The 25,396-nt window shown below is 36.5% G+C and overlaps 1 protein-coding gene across 1 annotated transcript in view; it reads right to left on the bottom strand.

Moving 5' to 3' along the window:
- AIG1 (androgen induced 1) overlaps window positions 1–25,396 on the bottom strand; it is a 1,942,198-nt gene that overhangs the window by 1,402,336 nt on the left and 514,466 nt on the right. The window contains exon 2 of the mRNA XM_044060096.1: window positions 4,302–4,457. Within this exon, the coding sequence (XP_043916031.1) occupies window positions 4,302–4,457 (156 nt within the window). The remainder of the gene's footprint in view (window positions 1–4,301; window positions 4,458–25,396) is intronic.

Genomic DNA, 25,396 nt, shown 5'->3' with positions numbered 1-25,396 from the left:
TGGAGGGATAGATTCCTGTCCCAGAGACTTCCCATACTCTGGAACAAGCTACCCATCTATATCAAGCAAAGGTCTTCATAAGCACTCTTCAAGAAAAATCTTGATGATTGGATGGGAAATAGGAAATACACACCGGGAATCACTTCTGTGGCTCTGCTCAACAGGGGCACAGGAAAATAACTTTCTTGGGTGCTGTAAGCCAGGGAACCTTGTTGGCTAGGCTTACTTAGACCTTTGGGCAGATAGCCTAATACCTATCTATGCACCTATGAACCTATGAACCATTGTCTTTGCACCAGTTCTTAACATGGTCTAACCCATGTTGGAACAATTGGGAATCAGTGGAAGATTGAATAGCAAAGCCCATTTTTCACACATATTCAAACTTAGATAGCCACAGTCCAGGAATGTTAGCTCGATGGTCTGAGAAATAGATGCCAAATAAGATAGGCCCTATCACTGAGCCCTGTGGTACACCAGTGGTAACTTTTTCTTTCAGAATTGGCACATGCAACTCCACCTACATGGGTTTTGTCAGATAACTGTTATCCACCAGACAACATAGGGACTTACATTCAAAATTACAAGTCTGTCACTAATGCTTACATATAGAATAGTGTCAAAGGGTATGGCCAGGAACAGATATGCTCTGTTTCCTGCTCAACTGCTGTTCACTGCTTTTGTGACTTTTGCAAAGGAGTTAAGTTTAAAGAGACAAGACCTTCCTTTAGAAAAGTAAAATTAATGAGTGTCCAGAACTAAGAAATTTTCAATGTCCAGACTGATGAGGTCTTAGATAAGACATTCCTCAGCTTTACATATGAGGATAGTGAAACTGATGGGTCTATACTTACAAGAGTCTACAGTTGCCCCACAATTGCATAATGGAATTGTTATGGCTGGTTTATGGTTTCTTTTCATATGAACCTCTATGTGGTCAACTAATTAGTGCAGTCAGTCCTGCAGGCTACTCCCTTTATAGTGCATTAATTATTATAGTAATTAGTTATTAAGACTCTATGACTTAGCTAACTGCTGTAAGAATATTACCATACTACTGCATACTGCAGTATGAATGCCATTTAAATTAACCCAGACACTTCCATAACCAAAACATTACTACAGCTTTACTGAATATTCATTTTTGCCAAGAGGTCATTTTGTAGACAGAGGTAAGTGGGCTTATGTTAGGGTTTTTAGTGTCTGTGACTGTCTGTGTGCTAATGCTAGAGTTAAGGATATGTAAGGGGTTAGATTTTGTATTTTGTGGATATGTGTGTGGGTGGGGGTGTATATGTGTGTGTATGTTTGTGTGTGTGTGTGTGTGTGTGTGTGTGTGTGTGTGTGTGTGTGTGCGTGCGTGCGTGCGTGCGTGCGTGTGTGTGTGTGTGTGTGTGTGTGTGTGTGTGTGTGTGTGTATGTGTGTGTGTGTGTCCAAGATATCTTATACGGTGGTAGTGTTATGGGAAGGGCCTTTCTAACTTAACGTCTGGGGTTGTGGTAAGGCACAACATACTAACCCTAACTATCACCTTGCACCTAACCCAAACTCTACATATTATCTTAGAAAAATCCTTCCCATAACTAACACTACCACTTTTCAGACAAATGATGTCTGAGATATTGTTTTATTGTTTTCTTTTTATTTAAAATTATCTGGACTGATTGTCTATTTTTTGATTAGCTTATCTATTTTTATTGCTATTGTGCATTTGGGATTTTTATCTGTCAGTATTAATTACTTTGTCATTTTGTGTGACTTTCTTGTATCGGTATAGTTATAGTTAAATACATACATATATATAAACAGACACTCAGACACATGCATATATATTAAAATAATAAGTGACTCAATAAGTTATATAATTGCTATAATAAGACCTCAGTCTTTATTAAAAACCACAGGTGATCACTTAAGCCCTGTACCATCAAAATAAAACATTCATGTTTAAATAGGTGCAATTCATGAACAGAACAAATCAAATTCATCTCCATAACCAGTTAATGAAACTGATATGTTTGTTAAAGTGTTAATGCTTTCACTTCAGCCTTCCTGAGTTAGTACATGCTTAGTTGTTATAATGGTAATATGTGTTAGGCATCCTATCATACCTCTTAACCTCTTAGTGCAAGAAATCTAAACAAAGCCAAAAATAATAAGGGGACAAAATCCCAAAATTAGGGACAGATTTTAAATATTGCTCTTATAAAATTAAAAAAAAAAAATGCTAGAATATCAGATTTTAGATTATTATGTATTTTTTGAAAGATATGAAGTCTGACACTGAAATATCTGTCATTATTTAGTATTATTTAGTGACCTCAATTTTCAATGATTTGCCAGAGAACTGCAAACTTTTGTACAGTTGAGAGGTACGCATCCTATATAGAAGACATACTCTTCCAATACCAGTTTTCTTTTTCCATTCTGGGATGCAGCTGTAATGCATGTCTGCTCAGCTGTTCCTGACGTATAAGATGTGCTTTTCTCTCGGCATGTATCATCCTGCAATGTAGAATTCAAAGATACTATATGTACAATTCACATTGGTGGATGACTATGCTAGAAGTGCATTTTCCATTGTTCTTCATAGTGCTCTTTAAACTGGTTGTCACTCTACTCTGTTGCTAGGTGGCTAACAACAAAGTTTTAGTGGCACCGGGCAAGAGAGGATCAGCAGTGTTCTATGTACACTTTTGGTGGAAGTTTACCACTGATGAGTCTTTCTTCCAATGTGATGGTGGTATCCTGGTTATTTAGTGACATTTCCTGTCAACAGGATTGCATCTCTCTGTCTGCCACCTGTATGTCAGGGATTACGATTCATGGACTCTGGCATGTACCTAATGCAGGTGTCACCAAAAGTGGGAAATATTATGTGAGGTCTGTAGCTTATTCATTTAGTAGGGGAGTGGTCAGACAAAGTGACTTAAGCAGTTCTAGCTGCTGCCACAATAAGTGCTTCTCGGTTCTTTCTGAAGAGTAATGCGCAGCCATATTTCCATGTTCTCGGTGAAAGAGGTTTCTCATTACTGTTGTGTCCTGTGAGATAGAGTTCTTCACAACTGCAGCCACCCATGAACTCATACACAGCAAACCTGTAAGTCACATCATGAGAACTCAATAGTTAACAGCCTACCATTTTGCATGTTCATGTCTATATGTTCCCTGTGAAGTGCAGTCCACATCTGCAGGTTGTTAGTTTCTAAATAAAAACTAAACTGGATATTGGCTCTCCATTTCTTAACAGTGAACTAACAGAATGCTGTTTTCAAGTGACTGTGGCTTTGTTTCATTCTTGAGCAAGTTTCAAGAGTATATTCTTCCTGTCTGTCATTGTACATTGAGTAAGATAATTTCACTTCAAAAGCAAGTTAATGAAAATGTATTATTTTTTTTGTTTATTTGTTTTAACTGTTAATATTCTGAGTTGTATCGGATCATCTTTACATTTCCCAGAATGTGTCTGCTTAATTCCACCTTTCCATACTGTTGCACGTTAGCTGGACACTGTACTGATATCTACCGATCCTTTCATCTGCTTTTTTTCTTTTCTGCCTAATCTGCCCCTGGCTATCAGGCTGTTTTCCTGCACTCTCAGCCCACACCCCCAGGAACTTGCTAGCTCCTTACCAGACAATTCTAGAAGGGTTTCCTTTACAAGTTGTACCCCACCCCAACTTACCTGAGAGTTAACATTGTCTGAGTGCCTGAACCATTAGCAGGGTCAGTAGCAGTTCCTATCCTGGAGGAGCAATGTACCATGATGCCAGCATGTTTGTCATCCCCCCCTTGCTGAACTTCTGAGCTGTGAGGCTTTTGGTCTTCACCAAAGGTCATGCAGGCAGCAGTATTTCCCTAATCTTCCTTTCAGGATGAGAGAGGTTGTCACTGGCTATTTCATCCTACTCTTCTGACTGGTCTTTCATGAGACTAAAACTTGTACCTGAATTTAAGCTGCTGGAGACACATATAGATGACCTTCTGTACCACCGAGCTAGTCCATTTCATGCGTTCTTTTCAAATCAAACTGCACTTCATGCTTTTGTCTGTGATTCACCTCAGAAGACAGAAACACGCACGCTATGTATGCTTTCCTGCTTGCGGCAAGTTACATAAACTAATTCACGTTTCAAATGCACATTGAATAACTCATAATGCATTCAGGTGATCTGCTGTTTAAATAGAGGTAATAAGTTAAATTTAGTATGTATCCATTCAGGCAGAATGTAAGATTTAGTGACCAATCAAATATGAATAGTCATTCCTAATTCCTTTACTGCAAAAATACAATACTCACGACTCCAACAGGGAAAGCTAGAACTGCCATCATCCAATCTCGGAGAGCAATCAGTTTCTTAAGCTGCCTCTCCTGCTCCTGGTTTTCACTGCCTTTTGTCAGAAGACTGGAAAGGTCAGTCAGTACACATATCCCAAAGAAGACTGCTTGAATCACCTGCAGAAAAACAAGGAGAATCATACTTATCATTAGAATTCCTACAATAAATAAATGACTGCATTCCTGATATAAAATAGTCAGATTCACAAGACAACACCTAAAGGACATTTGCCTAAGATCTTTGCTGCCATGGTTTAGGGAATGCTGTGGATCACTGGAATGCCAGAATGGAAAGTGAAAAACAAGAATGACAAATACAACTATCGATTCTCTTAAGGAACAAAAGAAGGTAACATTAAGGCATTAAATGCTAAGACTAGGTTTGAAACAGTAGGTGTGTACATTAGAGATAAGAAAGACAAAAATAAATAACCTGTAATTAAATATGGAGGCATACATGGTTTGCAGCCATTGCCCTCTCATGTCTTCATCATTGTGCAGATAACTTTCTGTTGAACTCAACAATGATCCCTGACTCACCTGTACACCTAAGGATCTGTAGACTGGACACAGTAACATCCACAAACGGAGTAATGAGGGGATTCATTGCCTATGATAAAAGTCTCCTCTAAAGAAGGGTCTACTTACAGAGGCTTTATGTTTCACTGGCTTGTAGCACAAGGGATATATTAGTCTTGTGGTTCAGGGTTTGTGGTCACTTCCAAGAGTGCCTGATTGGTGATAGACAATTGCATCATTTGTTCATATGAAGATAAAGAAGGATAACTGAAATAAACAAAATAAATGTGTGTGTGTGTGTGTGTGTGTGTGTGTGTGTGTGTGTGTGTGTGTGTGTGTGTGTGTGTGTGTGTGTGTGTGTGTGTCTGCGCGCGCGCGCAAAACTGCAAACTGTTGATGTAAAGTTTTTCTTTAAATATAACTTAACAAAATTTAGGTCCTCCCACTGAGTTGTTAAAATATAAAACACACGACAATACACTGGCGAAAATGTTGTTAGATTTATATAATAGGAATCGAAATCAGCACAATCAAGACTGCAGTCAGAAGCAGATTCATCAATAGCCAGACAAATTAAAATACAGATACTGGATTACCAAGGTCATACCTCTCAATTGTCCCTGATTTTGCAGGATGTCCCTGATTTTGTTGCATCATAAAAGTTTTCATTTTCTGGAAAATCACTGAGGATTACTGTCAGACATTACAGTTTTGTCCTTCTCGTTCAGAAAGTACATGGCGTTGCAAAACTTGCTTTACCTTTGTACATGAATTAAAACAATATTTAGAAATTATCCCTTATTTTGGCTCTTTGTCTCCCATTATTTTGGTTTTGTCCAAAATTCCTGTGCAGATAATTCAAAAAGTATGACCTGCCTATGTATTTCTAAGTCTATTTTATAAAAGTTTGGCCATTACAATCACAGGTACCAAGCTTGGGGATAGTTGGTACTTTTGGAATTGTGTGATGCTTGGGGAGAGGTTTTTCATTATGTGTCTGGCTGCTGAATTGTGTTTTAAAACAGCCCTGTAATTTCGCTACTTCCACATTAAAATTCAGACTGTTATACCTGCTGCTTATTTCCATTGTAATTTTATCTGTTAAAGTGGTGCAGTTATGATGAAGAATTGGGCTACTAGACACAGTAGTCAATAGAAGAATAAATATTGGTGGATAGGGTTGTCAGTCAAGTTGAAAGAACTCTTCCCACTTCTAGCCTTGTTTACACCTAAGTAACAAATCATAGTCAGGAAGATCACAGCTACATGTAGTAGTGGTCAGATAAAGTGAACCTATTAATTGTCAGGAGGATAAGAAAGCATTGTTACACCATTAATGTTCTGAAAGTAGCTTAATTGTGCAGCAGGCAATTAACAGAGGACAGAAACGTGCAAAGGAAATTTTTGTGCAGTATTATGCCATTTCATATTCTTCTCTTGTATAACTTTGTAGCGATCTTCTATCAGGTCTGAAGAGCAGCTGGGGTAGTCATTTAAATATATCTGCCTCCTGAAACATTGATTCATATTCTTAATGCCAGAGAACATCATAAATGGACTTAAGTCACTTTAAAGTCAGTAAAGCTGTTGTAGTTGAAACTCTGGGATGTTTCAATAACATTAAGTTTATAGGTACACTGGTATTTTCAGTAGCACACTCAGTTCTGTTCTGATGGCTTTAAAACCAATGACATCTGGTAGAAGATGAAAACTTGCCTGCCACAGATAAATGCCTGAAAGGAAAACTGAGAGTGTTCTAGCTAAACCCTCCAATCAGACACTGTTGGAAGTGACCTAGACACTCTTGTTGTTAATCGCTAAGTTTTGACCATCATTTACAAGAAAGCTTTTGATCTAGCTCATCTACTTTCCAAAAGCATCTCATCTAGACCCAAAGAAGTAGTCACTCCCCTTTATTTATATTTTATCATACCCATCATTGAATATAAGTCACCTTTTGGCATGTATTTATCTAAACGCATCATTCAACTTGAGAGACCTTGGAGATTCACAACTAAAAAGAACAGTGGCCTCAAAAATCTTAGTTATTATGGCAGGCTGTCAGCCCTGTCTCTGTACTCAATCTTTTATAGACTCTTTCATGGAGATCTGGGCCTAGTCTTTCCAGTCATGGAAGATCCAACATTCTTTGACCTCCTATTCCATCACAGAGCAAATAGTTCCAAGTGAAGGAACCAATCTTGGGCATATTTACTAATATTAAATAGAGAAAGTTTATTTTGACTATATAAAGTATTATTATTTGATAATGAATTTGGAATTTGAGAGGAAGAAACGTGTCATAATTAACCACCATGATTGATGTCGCTAACGCTAACAGATCTAGAAACTAATCTATATTTAATTTTTCTTTTAACTTTAATCTTCAGGACAGTTTATATAAAATATCTGTTACATAGATTTAAAGATGTCCATATTGTTAAAATGATCAAATATGTGCTTGTTATCATCTCAAAATTCTTGAATAGCTTTAATAATTTCTCTTTTATATAGTGTAACTGCATCGAGTTTAATGTAGAGAATCGTATTCTGTTTCAGTTTGTCAGAGGCTGACAAAGAAAACATTATAAAAGAATAATTAAAGCACATTGGAAAGAAGACCATCTTCCCTGAGCATTACAGAAATTTCCTAAGTTAACATATTTCATATTCTTGCTATATAGATGAGGAAAACCTTGCAATTGTGGATTTAATGGGCAAAAGCAGCAAATTTTCCTCATTCCCTTTCATTATCTCCAGGCAAGATAATATAATGGAATTAAGTTATTGTACTCCTTCGAGTAACTTAGTTAAAAGGGAGCATAAATAGATAGACTGTAGCTTCACAAGTAAGATTCCACTTTTTTTGAAAAAAAAAAAACAAGTAAGATTCCACTCTCCATATCTAAAAAAATAAAAATAAAAACATCAAATTGAAAAATGAGAAGAATAGAAGCAATATTCTAAGACCTAAAGCTTTGCTGTTGGCAGAATGAATGAAAACAAGATTAAATGCTTTAGCATTAGTTTACTCACTATTTTATTTTAATATTTTAATATTGATTCATGACAAATAAGTATGTCCTGTATTATGGAGCAGTCCAGCAGCACAAAAACAAGAGTCCATATTTCTGTCCATTGGAGATTCCCCACCAGTGTGGTTCATATTAATGGAAGCATGTCAACTGTTTGCTTTAATAGCTGAGAATCTCAAGACCAAATTCTTATAATTGCTTATAAATGGCTAGAAACAAAAATCTAGATAAAATCCATTTTTGTCACAAAGATTTACACATTTGAATAAACTGCTTTCTTTTCAGTGTAACAAAGTGAGGAAATAGTTTGATAGAATTTGAGAGATAGTCAATTAAATAAAAAAATGATCCGGAGGAGTCAATAAAATGCTATCTTATCACATTAAGGGTTACAATAAAACGGTCCTGTTAATGCGATGCATGCACATTAGCCGCAATGAGGAAATACCTCATTATCAGCTAATTTGCATGTCTTTAAAAGGTAGCTAACTGCCACAAAGTGTAGATCAGCACTTCCCATGGAAATACACTGTGGTAGCCACATTGAATAAGCATAGGCACCCTCTTCAGTAACTCTATTACACACACACACGCACACACGCACACGCACACACACACGCACACACACACACACACACACACACACACACACACACACACACACACACACACACACACACACACACACACACACTCACACACACACCTGTTCCTGTTGTCAGGATGTCCAGGATGTCTTCTTTTCCTCCATCCGGATAACTCACAGATGACTGCTATCATTCTTTAATCCCAGACATTGGAATTTCACATTTCATATCCTTCAACACGGGCATACCATGGCCAAAATTGTTTACAAGCTTTGAGAGGTATATCTAACTTCTTCTGTCCCTATCCCTCTAGTTCAGATGTCACAATCTAGTGCAGGTATTGCAAAATGCCTAAGTTCCTCCATATATTTAAAAAAAAAAACAGCTGTTGCACTAACGTAACAGTTAGTGTAGTGAGTCAGTACAATAGTTTCTTATGTCCAGAGTACATGGCTCAAAGTCTTTCTTCCCCGGGTTTTTAACTTAAAGATAAATCCCTTTTGTCTAATGGTAGCACAGAGAATTAATTCCCTCTGTGTGAGATGGGGAAATATAGGATTTAAAACTGGTTTAGTATCTTTTATGGAACTCTACTTATCCCTGGTGTGCAGTAGTTCCCCACATCTGTTTTTTGATATGTGCAAGGCATGCCATATTTAGTATCCATGGTGTCCAGTGTTCCTTCAACCCCTGATCCCATTAGTATTTAAGTGCCAGTCAGCCAAGAGTATAGAGTATTCTCTAGTGGTTAGTATCCCCCATCCCAATTCCTATAGTGTTTAAGTGTCTCTCAAGCACAGGAATATAGTTTTCCATGGTGGGTAGTGAATACTCCCACCCAGTGTTGCTAGTTAATATAGGGCTGTGTTGAAATAGGGCAGCCAACCCAACTCTGCTACATGCACAGTCGCACAGATACAGACACACACACACACACACACACACACACACACACACACACACACACACACACACACACACACACACACACACACACACACACACACACACACACACACACACACACAGCCCTACCCACCCAATTGCACTCACACACTCATCCATTCATCCATTTATACACACACACACACACACACACACACACACACACACACACACACACACACACACACACACACACACACACACACACACACACACACACACACACACACACACACAGATGTGTGTGTGTGTGTGTGTGTGTGTGTGTGTGTGTGTGTGTGTGTGTGTGCACATACACATACCTATCATTAACTCCTGTACCACTACCTCCCAGGAAAACAGACACTCACACTTGTTACCCTCACATACAGTATCACACATACTTCCTATCCTTATCTTAGCACTAAACTCCACAGTAATTATGTCTATCGCAATGGATGAACATAGCCTTTTGGCTGTGTTCACTATCACGATGTGGCAGGAGCAGCCATACTAATCTATGTGGATGAGTGATTCTATGTGAATATGCCTTCCCTAAGACCGTTCTGGGGGAAAGTCCACATGGTAAATTAGCATATGCCTCTCCCACAGACTACCTCATTATCATGTAGCGAGATCATAGAAACAGCCCATCATGCTGCTGCATGTCTTTCTGCAAAACCACAATGGTAGGGCTGCCTATGAATTCAAAAAGGTTACCTCGAGGTGTACACATCAAGTACGCCTTGTGTTAGCCTTTCTGAATTCCACCAATGTTTTTTTTGAGCAACTTGAAGTACTTTACTTCTGTCTGCCAGGGAACTGAAACAATTATTGGCCAGTCAGAACAAGGTTTGAGAGGATCATATTGCTACATTAGAAAAAGAGGCATCCCCAAGTTGTTTACAAAACTCTGACAGAAGATGAGTCACTCTAATCTTAACTGAGTAAATATTGTCTAAATGGGAAGGGATTCCAGACTAGCCATAGGTTCAACTGACGGCTTGATATTTAAGGTCTAACATTTTCTCTTGGAGCATCTGGACAGGAGAATTTACCCCCTCATCCTTTTAAGTTGACTGCTCACACATTAGTTGACATAAAAACAAGTTCAACAAATTCCTGTCTGTAAATGTATCCACCTGATTTACTTGTTCTATAGAAAAAAATATAAAGTTTTTAGCTTTGAAAAAGTGCAGAGACTGAACTTGTAAACCTAAACAGTCTATTTTGTCCAGAATGGTAGTGTCCCATGCAAGCATCTCTAAACTGCCATGATAAGCAGTTCGATTTACAGGGTCAGATGCATTGTTAACCAAGTTGGTTTAGCAATTACGGCTTGGCAACAAGACAGTTTGTCTCATGCCATTCCTGGGCAAAGAGGACTCAAGTTCCTTTACTTCAAACAGCTTTTTCCCAACAGCAATGGTCACTCTTACAGCCAGAGTTACAACAGAGCAGTTGCTTCTATCCAGTGACCCATTTTTTTGGGTGAGTATTTAGCTAAATATCATTATCTGCTCATACGTTGTGTCTGTGCAGGAACAGTTTTTTTACAAAAAATAAATAAATAAAAGGTAATTGTAGCTTTTTATTATTTTCTGTCATGGCTCAACTCAACCAGTAATACCAGATCTGACATGTAGATGGAGGTGTTGCACCTGAAAATAAATTGACTAGACAAGGCTACCCCACCAAATCCTTTGGGCAAGTTTGATCTATGGTCAGAACAGGCATTGACATGTATTTGTGCAAGTCACTACATGATAGGTGTTTGGATTTCTCCCTGTCAAAAATAATAAGTTAATTCTTTATAAGCTGTCTTTGAGTAGACCCAATTAATTTAATCAGCACTGCAATCTCTGTGCAGTTTTCTGAAGGCTGTATTCATTGTTATACATGTATTTATGAGTCCAAGTGACAGTATGATATACACATCATGGAGTGAGATGACCAAGCAGTGTTGTTTTGGACAACACCGGTTACTTGGGACCATCAGCATCAAATTATAATTTGTAATGTTACACAAATTCATGTACTGGATTATAGACCTAAACAGAGCTCCAGGATGAATGACATTACACAGTGGTCTGACAGGGTAAATGACATCACACTGTGGTCTGACAGGATAAATGACATCACACTGTGGTCTAACCAGGAGTCTGGTTCCATTCCCAGTTCAGAATTAAACACACCTATTTGTTTGGAAGATCAATGATTTCTTTGATAAGCAACAGAAGAAAGAACATGACAACAAGAAATTCCTTCATAATTAGAAGGAATTCTTTAATGAAACCTATAGACGTATTAGTTTACCAGAGAGGAAGTTAGTTAATTCTTTCAGGAAAACCTTTATACATTTCATGGATAGTAGTTTAAGAAACCTACAGGTTACTTTTCTGTGGATGTATTTGAAAGAATTAGATGAGGCATTAGCAATCTCGACTGAGTCAAATAGGGTTGTAAAACATGTTTAGTAGTGTTGACTTTTATTCTGTCCTAATCTACTAAAATTAAATGAAAAGCAAAACTACCCATACTGTAAATGCAAAATACCCATATAATTTCCCCAAGAATACTTTCTGCTTAAATTACTTCCATAAATGAAATAACTTCAAATAAAAATTAAAATCATATATTAAAAAAATAAAATAAAACTTTGATCACTGCTAGCCAATAAGGAAAAAGACAATCCAGGTAAAACAAAGGCGATTCTAAATATCTAAACTATGATTAGATTAACTGGAACATATTACTAAACTACAAAACTGACAAATCCTAGCATGATCATATATATCTACATAGGGATGGATTTCCTTCAAAAGTTTGAAGTTTCAAAACTTCGAACTTCACACGGCCGAGACCATAAGATCGAAGTTTTGAAACTTTGAATGTTTTGAATGGAGATAGCCCTATAGCACAGAACAGGAAATTTACAGTTTTCTTCACTGTAGTGTGATATCAGAATTGGTATATTTATTTAGCACAGGGATGGGGGGGTGCAGGGGGTTTGCCCCCGTGTTAGAGTGTGCTCAACAATATACTAAGGTTGAAAGTAACTTTGATGCAATTATGCAACATAAATAAGGTATAAGATAAAGCTTGCTTAAATGTAGAAATAGAGTTTAGTAATATGTAATCAGCATCCATACTAAATTACCATGGCTTGGAAAAGGAATCTGCTGAATGGACATTTTTCCCTTACAGACTTAAAAACAGGATGTACGCAAGAGCAAAAATGTAAAATCTGCTTTTAAAGAATGGACAATAACACTGTGACAATGTGTTTCCTCAAAAATATGTTTTTCTGCATGGAAAACAGGACATGGCACAATAACAGATGTTTTTATACAAAGATCCAAATAAAATACAGGATGTTCACACTGTCAGAAAAGGTGATCTCTTACAATGTGTTTCCTCAAAAATATGTTTTTCTGCATGGAAAACAAGATATGCTTATCAGCATTGGCACAAGAACAGATGTTCTTATACAAAGATCCAAATAGAATACAGGACAATGTGTTTCCTCAAAAACATGTTTTTCTGCATGGACAACAGGACACTGTTACAGGATGTTCACACTGTCAGAAAAGATGGTCTCTTACAAGACATTGTTAAACAAGGAAGCTTAGTATTGTTTCTACAGGATGAGCAATTCTCCAAAATAGAATATCAAGAGGAAATGTATATGTTTATGCATGACTAAAACTGCATATAAAGAGCTGTATAAATCCAGTTATGTTAGAGGTATGGTAGGGACTCATTTGTCCTAAGGTAAATGTTATATCTCTCACATCATCTGTACTATATGAGAAAAGTGTTGAACAGTACTTTAAGCTGCAACGTTGTTCCGTTGGTTTATTATAAAAAGTTATTTGTTACTGCTCTCTAAAGTTGATGCTGCAAAGTATATTGTCTCATCAGTGTATATTCTGCAAGTTTCTGTATGCAACAGACTGTGAATGCGAATATAACCAGACTTTGAATTTTAGCAGAATCCAGCCAGCAAGACTGAGTGTCTTAAGAACACTTCAAATCCATCACACCAAGCAGTAAGCAGCTCCATGTAATTTTTCAATGGCAAGCTAGCCTGCATTTGAACCTACAATCTGCATTCAAACACAGGAGGAGTGATGGTAAGCCCTGCAGAGGGTCACTTCAGTTAAATTGCAGTAACTAACATTTGTACGTATGTGTAAATCCTAAACAGAAGTATTCCAGTTTATGCAGCTTGCAGTAGTACAGTTTTTTAGACATCTACATCCGGAGTGAGACTGAAGTTCCAGTCGCAGTGCCATAACTTTGCTACGAAAAGGTGGATATCCACTAGCACAGCAGTCCGCTGCCTGTTGTGCTTTCCCAGCTTCTCAAGTGACTTTGAAAAATTTTCAGCCATCTGCAACAACAGCCTGATCACCTGTTTTCTTGCTCACTGGTAAGACTTTTCATTTTTTTAGTATGGATGCTATCAGGCAGAATTCTAGCAAATGTAAGCCAAGTTTTACTCTTAATGTAGCAGAACAACCAGATAAAATATGGAGTAAATTGCAATGTTGGTATACACAACACATTAGTAAGTGTAAAACCTTGTTAGGGCAAGTTGACATACCAGCATTATGTAAGTGGATTGTAACATTTGATTGGTATTTGCAACAAAAAAATGAAGTATATCATAGTAAATGTTTATTGTGTGATTCAAAGGAAACTGCATTTTGTGTAATATGCCATAAACAAGTATTGCATGATATTGCTAAAAACTAGACTGTGCAGACAGATCTGTTCATGATAAAGAATTAATTAAGGATACACAGTTTTCATTATATCCAGATGTAAAGCAGTTATGTCCTGTCAGTACATTAATTTCTGAATTACAACAGCAATCAAATCTGTTATTGACAGAGTCCCCTGTAGATCTTGTAACTCCCTTTAAAAATTATGTACAAGCATGGAATGATGCCATGGCTACACATACGGATGAGGACAGAAACAAAGCTTATGATACATTGACAGAAGACTTTAATAAGTTTTTAAAAGAGAAACAAAATGAATTTAAAATGTTCAAAACTGACATCCAAGATCTCTGTCAAAAGTGCATAGGAGCTCTGCAGTCAACAGAGGAATCCAATAACAGGGATCATATATCCCTTAAACACTTACAGATAGAAATGACATACCTTAAACAGCATCTGAAGGAAAATGAAGAAGAATTAGATGAATTAACAGAGACTAACCTCCAAAATACTATTTTGATATCCCAGTTTAAAGAAGAGTTAAAAAACACAAACCCAGTCCAAATTATAGAACAGGGACAGGGAACCACTACAGATTTATATACACAGTCTAGATTATTACAGAGTTTACCACAGTGGAATGATAAAAAAGGCATATTTTATAACATGCTTACATTTGAAGAATGGGTGGCAATACAGCAGGATCTGAAATATGGACAGATGTATTACTTAGATGTTTCTGGATTTTCATTCCCAAATGTTTTAAAACTTTCATACAATTAAAGCAAGATGATTATCAGTTGAACACTAAAGTAGGGACGTATGACAGCACAGCCAAATTATTAGATAATTTTAAAATTACTATCACAGATAAATTAATGGAACAAAGTGATCATTTCAAATCATATATAAAAAACAGACAGAGACATGGGAAAAGAGACATACAAAACAGTTAATACATTGCTTCTTAGAACAAGTCAAATATTAAATGTATTCTGAAGAAAATTCTGATACCCTCACTGATTTGCTACAAAAACTAATGAGGGACCACGATGATGGGACTTTATACTCACACCATATCTTTGCATGTGAAAGTCAAAAACAGGCAAAGATGGTGTGACCAACCACCAGCAGAATAGTACCAGGATCAAGCACAGGTAATGAGCAAAAGGCACCAACATGCTTCTTTTTGTGATCATTACAAAGCCCATTAAAAAGAAGGAAGAACAGGAGTGTTTACAAAAGAGAGCAAACAAATTTACAAGAAAAGTTAGAAAAGCAGGATTATGTACAAACCTTACAATATTAGTAAAAACAGTTATAAGAGCCATCAATATAGATTTTCAAACAGTTTCACCTAACATTTGATAGAACAGGCAGAAGGAATAGCTAGGCAACAGTTAAAAAGAGATTGAAAAACCTAAATATGTAGATCATTCAGACACAGAAGAAGATGACAAACAAAAACATGAGGTGGTCATATTGCATTTGATAATAAAGGAGAGGATGAGTGGATTTCTACTCTGGTATCTTTCCTGACTACCTTTAAAAAGGGTTGAGATGGACGACCACTGATTGATATTTGGGTAGAGGGTTCACTGTGGAAAAATGTCTTAATAGACACAGGAGCAGCAGTATCTGTCACAAACAGACAGTTACCAGTAAATCCTATAAAAAAGGTTTGCATTTCAGCATTTAATGGCACAGGATGCTATGCAGTGAGTAGCCAAAATGTGGACATAAAGTTTAGTCAAGAGGGACAAATATGGAAGGGTGCATTTTTAATGCATCCATCTTGCACAAATACCATTATTGGTATAGACATTCTAGGACCTTTAGGCATAGTAATTGATTTACCTAATGAAATTCTGTGGATGGGAGACAAACAACAAAGAGAGGAAGAGCAAAATACAGGTTGCTACCTGACAAACCTGAAAAACCTACAGGCTATATAAATACAGACAGTGAGGATGTATGGAAGCATTTACAACAGCAATTCCCAAATCTATGGTCCAAGGGTCCCAGTGATTGAATAGGAAGTGATCAGGACTATATACCACCTTTTCAAAACAATATCCTATTCCTAGGGAAGCAGAAGAACATATGGAAAAATGTATTGCAGAATGGGAAAGAGAAGGGATTATACAAAAGGCAACAGTCCTACAAATTCACCAATCTGGCCAGTTAAGAAAAAGATGGTAGTTATCGCCTTGTTATTGATTCTTAAAGGTTAATCAATATACCACTCCTAGAGCACACTTGATTCCAGGAGTCCCAGAGTTGGCTGCACATATTAAGCCACAAAGTAAGTGGTTTACAGTAATAGATTTAGAAAATGGCTTTTTTGCAGTGCCACTCAGGAAAAAAGATTGGCCAAGATTTGCCTTTACATTTAAAAAACAGCAATATGTTATGACAAGGTTACCACAAGGGTTTCAAAACAGTCCAGTTATTTTCATCAGACAGTAGGATCCATTCTACAACATTTGGAAAAGGATGATTCAGTAATACATTACATTGATGATATTTTAATTCAGTCAGAAACAGTAGAGGAGCATGTAAGAGAGTTTTTCATACTCTACAGCAAGCAGGGTTTAAGGTTAAAAGTGAAAAATTCAGTTTATGACACAAAAGTTAAGTTTCTAGGTATTATTATAAAACCAACAGGAAGATCTCACAAATGGAAAAGCCACTGACTACATAAATTCATGGTGTTACATGAACAAAAGAACTCCACCTTTAGAGTGGGGATCTCATGAAGAGGAGGCATTTTCACAGATAAAAATAAAACTAGCACAAGCTACAGAACTAATGCCCACTCCAAGGTTACCATTTGTGTTACAAGCAGCAGCAGGAAAAAAAACACTGTCTGTGGTACTACTACAGGAATGGCCACATGGTAGTGACAACAGAATGGAAAAATATTACGCCCAGTCACTTTTAGCAAGAAAGATGACTCAGTGGAATTGGGCGACCATCCATGTATACAGCAGTTATTAGCCATTTACTGGGGTATTAAACAAACTGAATATTTGACCGTATTTTCCAGCATTATAGTACAAACACCACATCAAGCTGTAAAAGCTTTGATAGACAGTTTTGAAATGAATAAAATTACAGATGGTATTAGTCAGGCAGTCTTTGCAAAATGGATGGCACTTTTTTAAATGAAAACTGTTACTATACAGACAGGGGATAAATACCATTTGTCAAACCATATGGGATATGAAGGAAAACAGCATAACTGTTTAGAAAAGATAATGTCACCTGAGGTGCAATTTTTAGCATCTGATTTTGATCACTTTAAACCATCCATCTTTGTAGATGGAGGGACCAAGGCAGATACTGGACAGATTTGCCATAGTTCCAGAGAATCGTCAGCTCAAAGAGCTGAACTGGAGGCAGTATTATATGTGCTAAAGTATTACAATCTTATTAACATTTTTTCAGATAGTGCTTATGTAGTAAATTCTTTAAGACTACATATGGAAACCTGGGTAAGACAAGGATTTGTGGATAGTGTAGGTAAACCATTACGGCATGCTGAAGTATTAAAAGACATATATAAAGTTATAACAATGTCAAAACAACAATGACAGTATAGCATCTTAAAAGTAAAAGCACATCAAAAGCCAACCAGTGAAACTTACAGATTAAATGTGTTAGCTGATACCTTGGCCAAACAAGCAGCACAAAATGGAAAAGAACTTCCAGAATAAGTGTCTTAAAAGAGATAGATAAAGAGTCAATAGAGAAAGACCTTGTAAATATACAAAAACAACAGGGCTTAAAAGAAGAAACCGATCAGTGCAGATTGGCAGGTATACCACCAAAGGAGTACTATGCATATTACACGACCCAAGGGTTAGCAGCCATTATATATACATTTTCAGTTGGCACGCCAGTTGGTCAAGTTAAATCACCAAATACTGGGCCATGATAAGTTATGGGCAGTTGTAAAAGAAAAGTATTGGAACCCATATTTAAAAAAGGTCTGCAAACTGATTATAGAAGAATGTTTAATCTGTCTGCAGGTAAATGCTGGCCTCAGTTACATCGAGTACAGCCAGTGGATGGGCCATGGTATGCAGTTCAAATAGATTATGCAGGTCCATTACCAACAACAAAGGGAGGTTATAGATATCTACTAGTAGTAGTGGACGTCTTTTCAAAATGGGTAGAAACCAAAACCATGACAGCAAAGGCAACAGCAGAAGCCTTATGGAAAAATATTTTCTGTCATTGGGGATGGCCACGGGTCATAGAGTCAGACAATGGCCCACAGTTTGTTAGTGATCTCATTAAACAAATGTGTAATTTGTTAGGCATACAGCAAAGGTTTCATGTACCATACCATCCACAATCTAATGGCATTGTGTACGTATATGAATTGGACGTTAAAAGAACGTCTAAATAAGGCATGCTTGGAAAACGGCAATACATGGGTACATCATCTGCCTGGTATTTTAATGGGTATTCGAGCAACACCAAACAGAAAAACAGGTATTTCCCCATATGAAATAATGGCAGGCCGCAAAATGCCCATACAATTACCATTTGATCCAGATTTACCTAATGGTAGGCCCATGCTAGAAATTAGCAAACATCAGGAATGGCTAAACCAACTTACTAGTATATGTGACTATAATGCAAGGGAGCAAGCGTTCCATCTATGGAATGGAACCAAAGTATTGGTAAAAACATTCCAAATGGAAGGACCATGGGCTAGCAATTGGCAAGGCCCTTTTGAAGTAGTGGAACAAATTGGACCATTAGTGTACAAAATCAAAGGAAAAAGAAAAACAGAACAATGTTGGTACATAAAGATCAACTAAGAATGATAAAAATAGTGAACAATGTAAATCTGATTAAATGTATTCTTTTGTAGGTTTCCCTAATGAAATTGACATGGTTTAAAGTGCATCCTTTGGAAAATCCAGTTTCGGATGACCAAAGGCAAAATGATTCAACAATGGAATTTCTATTTAAAGGATGTTTTGTTACATAAGAGAGAGTAAAGAAATGTGGAAAAATGAACAAGACTGGTCACCATCTTTTAACAGTTTTTATTAATAAATGAAACAGGAGATCAAGTTATAAATGTACAATTCGTAAAAAGCAAGAGTACAGTTATCTGCTATAGTGCAGGGATCACATGTTTTCAACAAAATGGAACTGTTCTGTATTCAAACAATTGAAATGATAAATTTTCACAACCACATACCCATGCGTGGAGTATTTTCTCATGATTTTCCTATTTTAATACCAATTAAGGGTCAGTTAATATTGTGACACAGCAGTATTTCATTTTAGTCTGGTAAATAGCAGTGTTGCTCTATCAGATGGGTTATATTACATCTGTGGTAAATATGCTTATAAATGGTTACCAAAGGGATGGGATGGCACCTGTTATATAGGATGGAAACATTAGAAATACAAAAAAGAAAAGGGATATATTGCCTGTAATTGAAAGTCCAGAAAATCCAGTAGACACCTTAGATACATCACGTATATATCATCAAAATCTTGATTATATTAAATTAAAAGATATGGATTTAGGAGATGATGTAATCTCTGGAGCAGGTATTTTCCCTTGCGAGGGCTGCAAAAGCCATCTGGGAACCTGAGAAAACTATCTAAACTAGTTGAGGTATTGGCAAATGCCACTTTCAATGCAGTCCTTGACATTACTGTCGAAAATGACAGCAATCTGAACTATGGTTTTGCAAAATCGAATGGCATTAGATTACATATTAGCATCACAAGGGGTACATGTGCTTTAATAGGAGAACAATGTTGTACATTTATTCCAGACAAAACAGAATCTGTAAAAGCACATTTGTGTCTCAACATACTAGAAAAGAATGGTTTAGTAATCTATTTACAGGATGGACAGGAAAAATCACTGTATTTTTAATTTCTTATATTATTTACATGTATTAAAGTCTGCTAGCAAAAGCTAGTCAAGTTACTGTTGTTAATTGTCATAATGAAAAAGTATTACCAAATAATGCTGAATTTATTTCTCTAGTTTAAAATAAAACGGAGGCGGAATTGTTAGAGTGTGCTCAACAATATACTAAGGTAAATAGAGTTTAGTAATATGTAATCAGCATCCATACTAAATTACCATGGCTGGAAAAGGAATCTGCTGAATGGACATTTTTCCCTTACAGACTTAAAAACAGGATGTACGCAAGAGCAAAAATGTAAAATCTGCTTTTAAAGAATGGACAATAACACTGTGACAATGTGTTTCCTCAAAAATATGTTTTTCTGCATGGAAAAAGGACACATGGCACAATAACAGATGTTTTTATACAAAGATCCAAATAAAATACAGGATGTTCACACTGTCAGAAAAGCTGATCTCTTACAATGTGTTTCCTCAAAAATATCAGCATTGGCACAAGAACAGATGTCCTTATACAAAGATCCAAATGGAATACAGGACAATGTGTTTCCTCAAAAACATGTTTTTCTGCATGGACAACAGGACACTGTTACAGGATGTTCACACTGTCAGAAAAGATGGTCTCTTACAAGACATTGTTAAACAAGGAAGCTTAGTATTGTTTCTACAGGATGAGCAATTCTCCAAAATAGAATATCAAGAGGAAATGTATATGTTTATGCATGACTAAAACTGTATATAAAGAGCTGTATAACATCATCTGTACTATATGAGAAGTAAAGTTGGAACAGTACTTTAAGCTGCAACGTTGTTCCGTTGGTTTATTATAAAAAGTTATTTGTTACTGCTCTCTAAAGTTGATGCTGCAAAGTATATTCTCTCATCAGTGTATATTCTGCAAGTTTCGAACACTTCAAATCCATCACACCAAGCAGTAAGCAGCTCCATGTAATTTTTTCACCCTGCAAAAATGTAAAAACAAAATTTTGTTTTTACTCTGTTTTTATTACATTTTCAAAGTTTCAAAACTTCAATCTTATGGCCTCGGTCATTTGAAGTTTGAAGTTTTGAAACTTCGAACTTCTTAAATAGATCCATATGTATGTTATACTGAAATAAGAAAAAAAAATAATTGACACTGTTAAAAAATAATTAAAACTTACCTCAGACCTAGAATAGAGAATCATCCACAAAAAAAAATATTCATAAAAAACAACGGAAACTATGGTTGGGATTCATAAGCAAGTATTTCAGTACTAAATAAAATAAACCTCCATCCTTGGATGAAGTATGCAGCTAATTATCTTTAATCCTCTGTACCAGCTACCAGATATCCTTGCCCTTCTTTATTTTATGAAAAATCTCTGAAGGTCAAAAGTCATTGAGGTTTACGGTCAGTCACTCATTCTAGTCATTAGAGTTTCATAGTTTTTGTGGTTCATAGAATGCATGTTGATGCAAATGATCTTGTGCTGTTAACTTTCTGTGTGAATTAGAGTAACCCACTCTTATCTGTCTTCAGTTTTGCAGAACATTTCTGATTTTGCCTTTTATGTATGCCCTGTTCCTCATTAGCTTCTTTTTTCTAGTAAATTGCTGAGGATTACAGTCACTCAGTAATGCCAATCATTACAGTTTCATAGTTTGTATTGATCAGAAAATGCATGCCTATGCAACAGTTTGTGTTCTGTTTATAAGTGATTTGCAGCTGTCTGGTACTTATATCTGTGCAATATTAGTGCACTGCTTCTGTAATCAAAAGCACCAGGTTGAACCCTTTTACATCCATTTGTCTACTGTGTGAGTTTGAGCAAGCTGTAATTTATGGTCACATCTGTAAGTGGCTGTATAAATCCTTGGATCTTGCATACCACTGTTCCACTCATAGCTTATGAATTAACATTGGAGGCATAGTTCTGAACTATCCAGATCTTCGCAGAATGCCCAGGTTTTTGCCTCATTTTTTCTGGCAAACCACTGAGGATTGAAGTCACTAAATAATGACATACATCTGAGTTTTAGGGGAGCACAGTGAACCATCGAATATAATTAGTTCCCAGGTTCAATTCTTGGCTGTGGTGCTTTCTGTGTGGAATGTGCATGCCTTCCCTGTGCTCACATGGGTTTCCTCCTGGTGCTCTGGTTTCCTCTCACATTCCAAAGACATGTAATAGGAGGATTGGACAATCTAGATTGGCCATAGGTGTGTGTGTGTATATGTGGTGTGGAAGAACTACCATGGCAGGGTTAGCTGCCCAGTGGTCTAAATTTAGCTCTAGATGATCATCACTGTTGAAATGAGACTCAACCCAAAAAATGGGGAAAGGGTTTTGTAGATGGATGGCTTTGAGTTTTGGACTTCATTACCTTCAGAAAGTACATGCTAACACAAATCCTGTTATACGTGCAACTTTCTAAGTTTATAAGAGCAATATTTAAAATCTATCCCTATTTTTTGGGCCTTTGACTCCTCATTGTTTTAGTCTTTGTCCTGAGTTCTCACTAAGGTGATAGTAGGTCAATGCTACTGTTTACTTTGTCAATGGTGTAGGTTTTTAATCCATCCCTTTGCTTACTATTTTAGCTATGCAGCTGGTGTAGAGAATTAAGGCTGTAAGCTGTTGTTCTCATGGTATGCAGATTCCTTCATCACTAATTCGCTTAGTCTGTGTGCTCTTGAGCAAGTCAATTAACCCGGCAGTGCTTTTGGGCAACCAGAAATTTGGGTTAGGCTCCTCCGTGGTCACCTGGACTGCAAGCCTAGTAACTACCTATGAACCAGAGCAGTTATGGTGTAAAGAAAGATAACTGATTATAATAAACAGGTGCATCATCATATGAGCCATCTTCTTTAAGTATGATCCATGTTTTGCTGAATGTTGACAATACACTGGACAGCATGAAGTTTATGAGTTTGATGTTAATATTTTAACTATGAATACATTTTTAAATTAACTTGTTTTTTACAGGTACACAGGTGTAAAATACACTGTTTGGGCTGCAATGGTTTGTCTAGCACTTAACACAGATCAGTAAGGCTATGAGCTGTTAAAGACCTGATCCCTGTAGTGCAGGGTTTAATGTCTTCAGCCTTCATGTGACTCTGACCAAGTTATTTCACAAGAAATTTAAAAAAATATTACACTGACTGGCAATTAGTAGAGTACTAAAGCTCCAACTTTAATGAAATGCTTCCTGTGTTAAGGCTGCAGGGTTTGAATCTTGCCATGTTCCTGCCTACTGTGTAATGTTAAGCAAGTCAGTTAACCAGACAGTGCTTTAGAGAAACTGCAAATATGGTCTGTGCTCCTTAATGGTCTCCTGAACTATATGCCTAATAGCTAACTATGAGCCTGCTTTGTTGCTTATCAGTCATTCCCTACTGTATAGCTGATCTAGCTTAGGAAACGGTATGGGAACATCATCATCATCATCATCATCATCATCACACACATTTTTAATGCAACATAGGTCCTTTATTCTTTAAGAGCAACAGGAACTGCATTTGTAGGTGAAGCACTGAAAATCAAAGTTGTTTGCTAATAGCAACAACTGCATTAGCAAAAGCTTCCTTTAATCTGGAATTATTCAATTTACTTTGACTTTTGCAAAGATTCTGCATATTAATTTAGTATATATTATAAGATGGTTAATATTTTAATACTCACAACATAAATACACTTCTATTTAAACTGTACTATACATGGCTGAGTCTTATAATGTGATGTTAGTGATCTTCATAGCAGTAACTGTAGTTCATCTAAAGCTGCCAATAAAGAACATGTAAATGATTTCTTCATAATAATAAGGGCTCTGCACATTCAACAAAGTGAATATAACTGCTGGTAGAGTGAGGGCTATCTGTGGATGAAACTGCATTAAGTACTTATCATCTGGTCATTTTTAAACAGTCTTTAATCTAGCTTTGATTATCTGTGTGTGTGTGTGTGTGTGTGTGTGTGTGTGTGTGTGTGTGTGTGTGTGTGTGTGTGTGTGTGTGTGTGTGTGTGTGTGTGTGTGTGTGATTTAAGCAGAAATATTTTGACTACTGTGGGTTTGTGTGAAACAAATGTAAAATATGTTAGCTTGGTCATTATTAATATTAATTGACACACGTTCATCTGAGAAGGATGTAGTCAACAATTTAACTATAATTGCTTGGTTTGAGGGATGTCTGTAGATAAAAATGACTGACCCTGATGAGCTCATCAAGTTAAAAAATCGTTTTTTGCAGGATGAGTGCGTATCTTGCAAAGCAAATTAAAATATATTTTTTATCACAATCAGACATGTGACATGTATGCTGTCGATAAAGAGGCCATAATTTCTGAGTGTGGATATTGGTGGATTATAATAACAACAGTAAAATGGTAGTTTATGCTTGAAATGTTCTGAAAAAGATACTTGTGTCATTATTGGTCATTACATTTTGTTTCACTGCTTTCTGGGAAAAATGTTCAAAACTGCTAATTTAAAATACACTCTAACAAATGTCACTTTGTTCAACAATAAATACAGTTTAAAACAATCAGAAAGGTGAATCCAAAAGAATACATGGTTTTATGCATGATTCTAAAAATGTGTGCAGGGAGGCCTATGTTTTGAAAATAGCCCGAGGCCCAAGAAAAATTAAATCTGCCATTGCTGGCTGGTAACAATTGCCGATTCACAAAAATTCACTGCTAATTCTACCATGCTCAGTGCTGTTTTCAGCATAACTTTATACTGTGGCACAGTCTACCCATTTTATACATTTCTGAACTGTTACACCATGGTCATGTTTGCTGTCATCATTCGTATAATCCATTTACCTTGTTTGCATGACATTTCTCATTTCCATGTACTGCATGACATCCTGTTATTTTTTTTCACCTTGTACAGCTGCATTGTATCTCTGAATCATCCATACCTTCTGTGCTCCCAATAGTTGTACAAATTTGTGCTGCATATCGTAGTCAATTAATTCCAACATATGTAAAGCCCTATTTAGCAGGAACATTATATAATTATTCTAGTCCAGTGCAATCAGTAAAAACAGATATTCAAACCTAAGAAAGGGGCAAATAATACATGCACGGAAAATATGTGAGTCTGGTTTCTGTAGTAAGAGTCATATCTTGTACTGTAGAACTAGTCATAATAGTCATCTTGGTTCCTAACTCAATTCCTTAACTTATATACCAGACCATAATATATCTATATAAATATGTATATGTATATCTATATATATATATATATATATATATATATATATATATATATATATGTATATATATATATATATATACACACACACACACACACACACACACACACACACACACACACACACACACTCACACACACA

The sequence above is a fragment of the Protopterus annectens genome, chromosome 1.part0, assembly GCF_019279795.1.
Source record: "Protopterus annectens isolate FY-2018-M chromosome 1.part0, PAN1.0, whole genome shotgun sequence".
Classification (NCBI taxonomy): domain Eukaryota; kingdom Metazoa; phylum Chordata; order Ceratodontiformes; family Protopteridae; genus Protopterus; species Protopterus annectens.
This window is presented reverse-complemented; position numbering and strand designations above follow the sequence as displayed.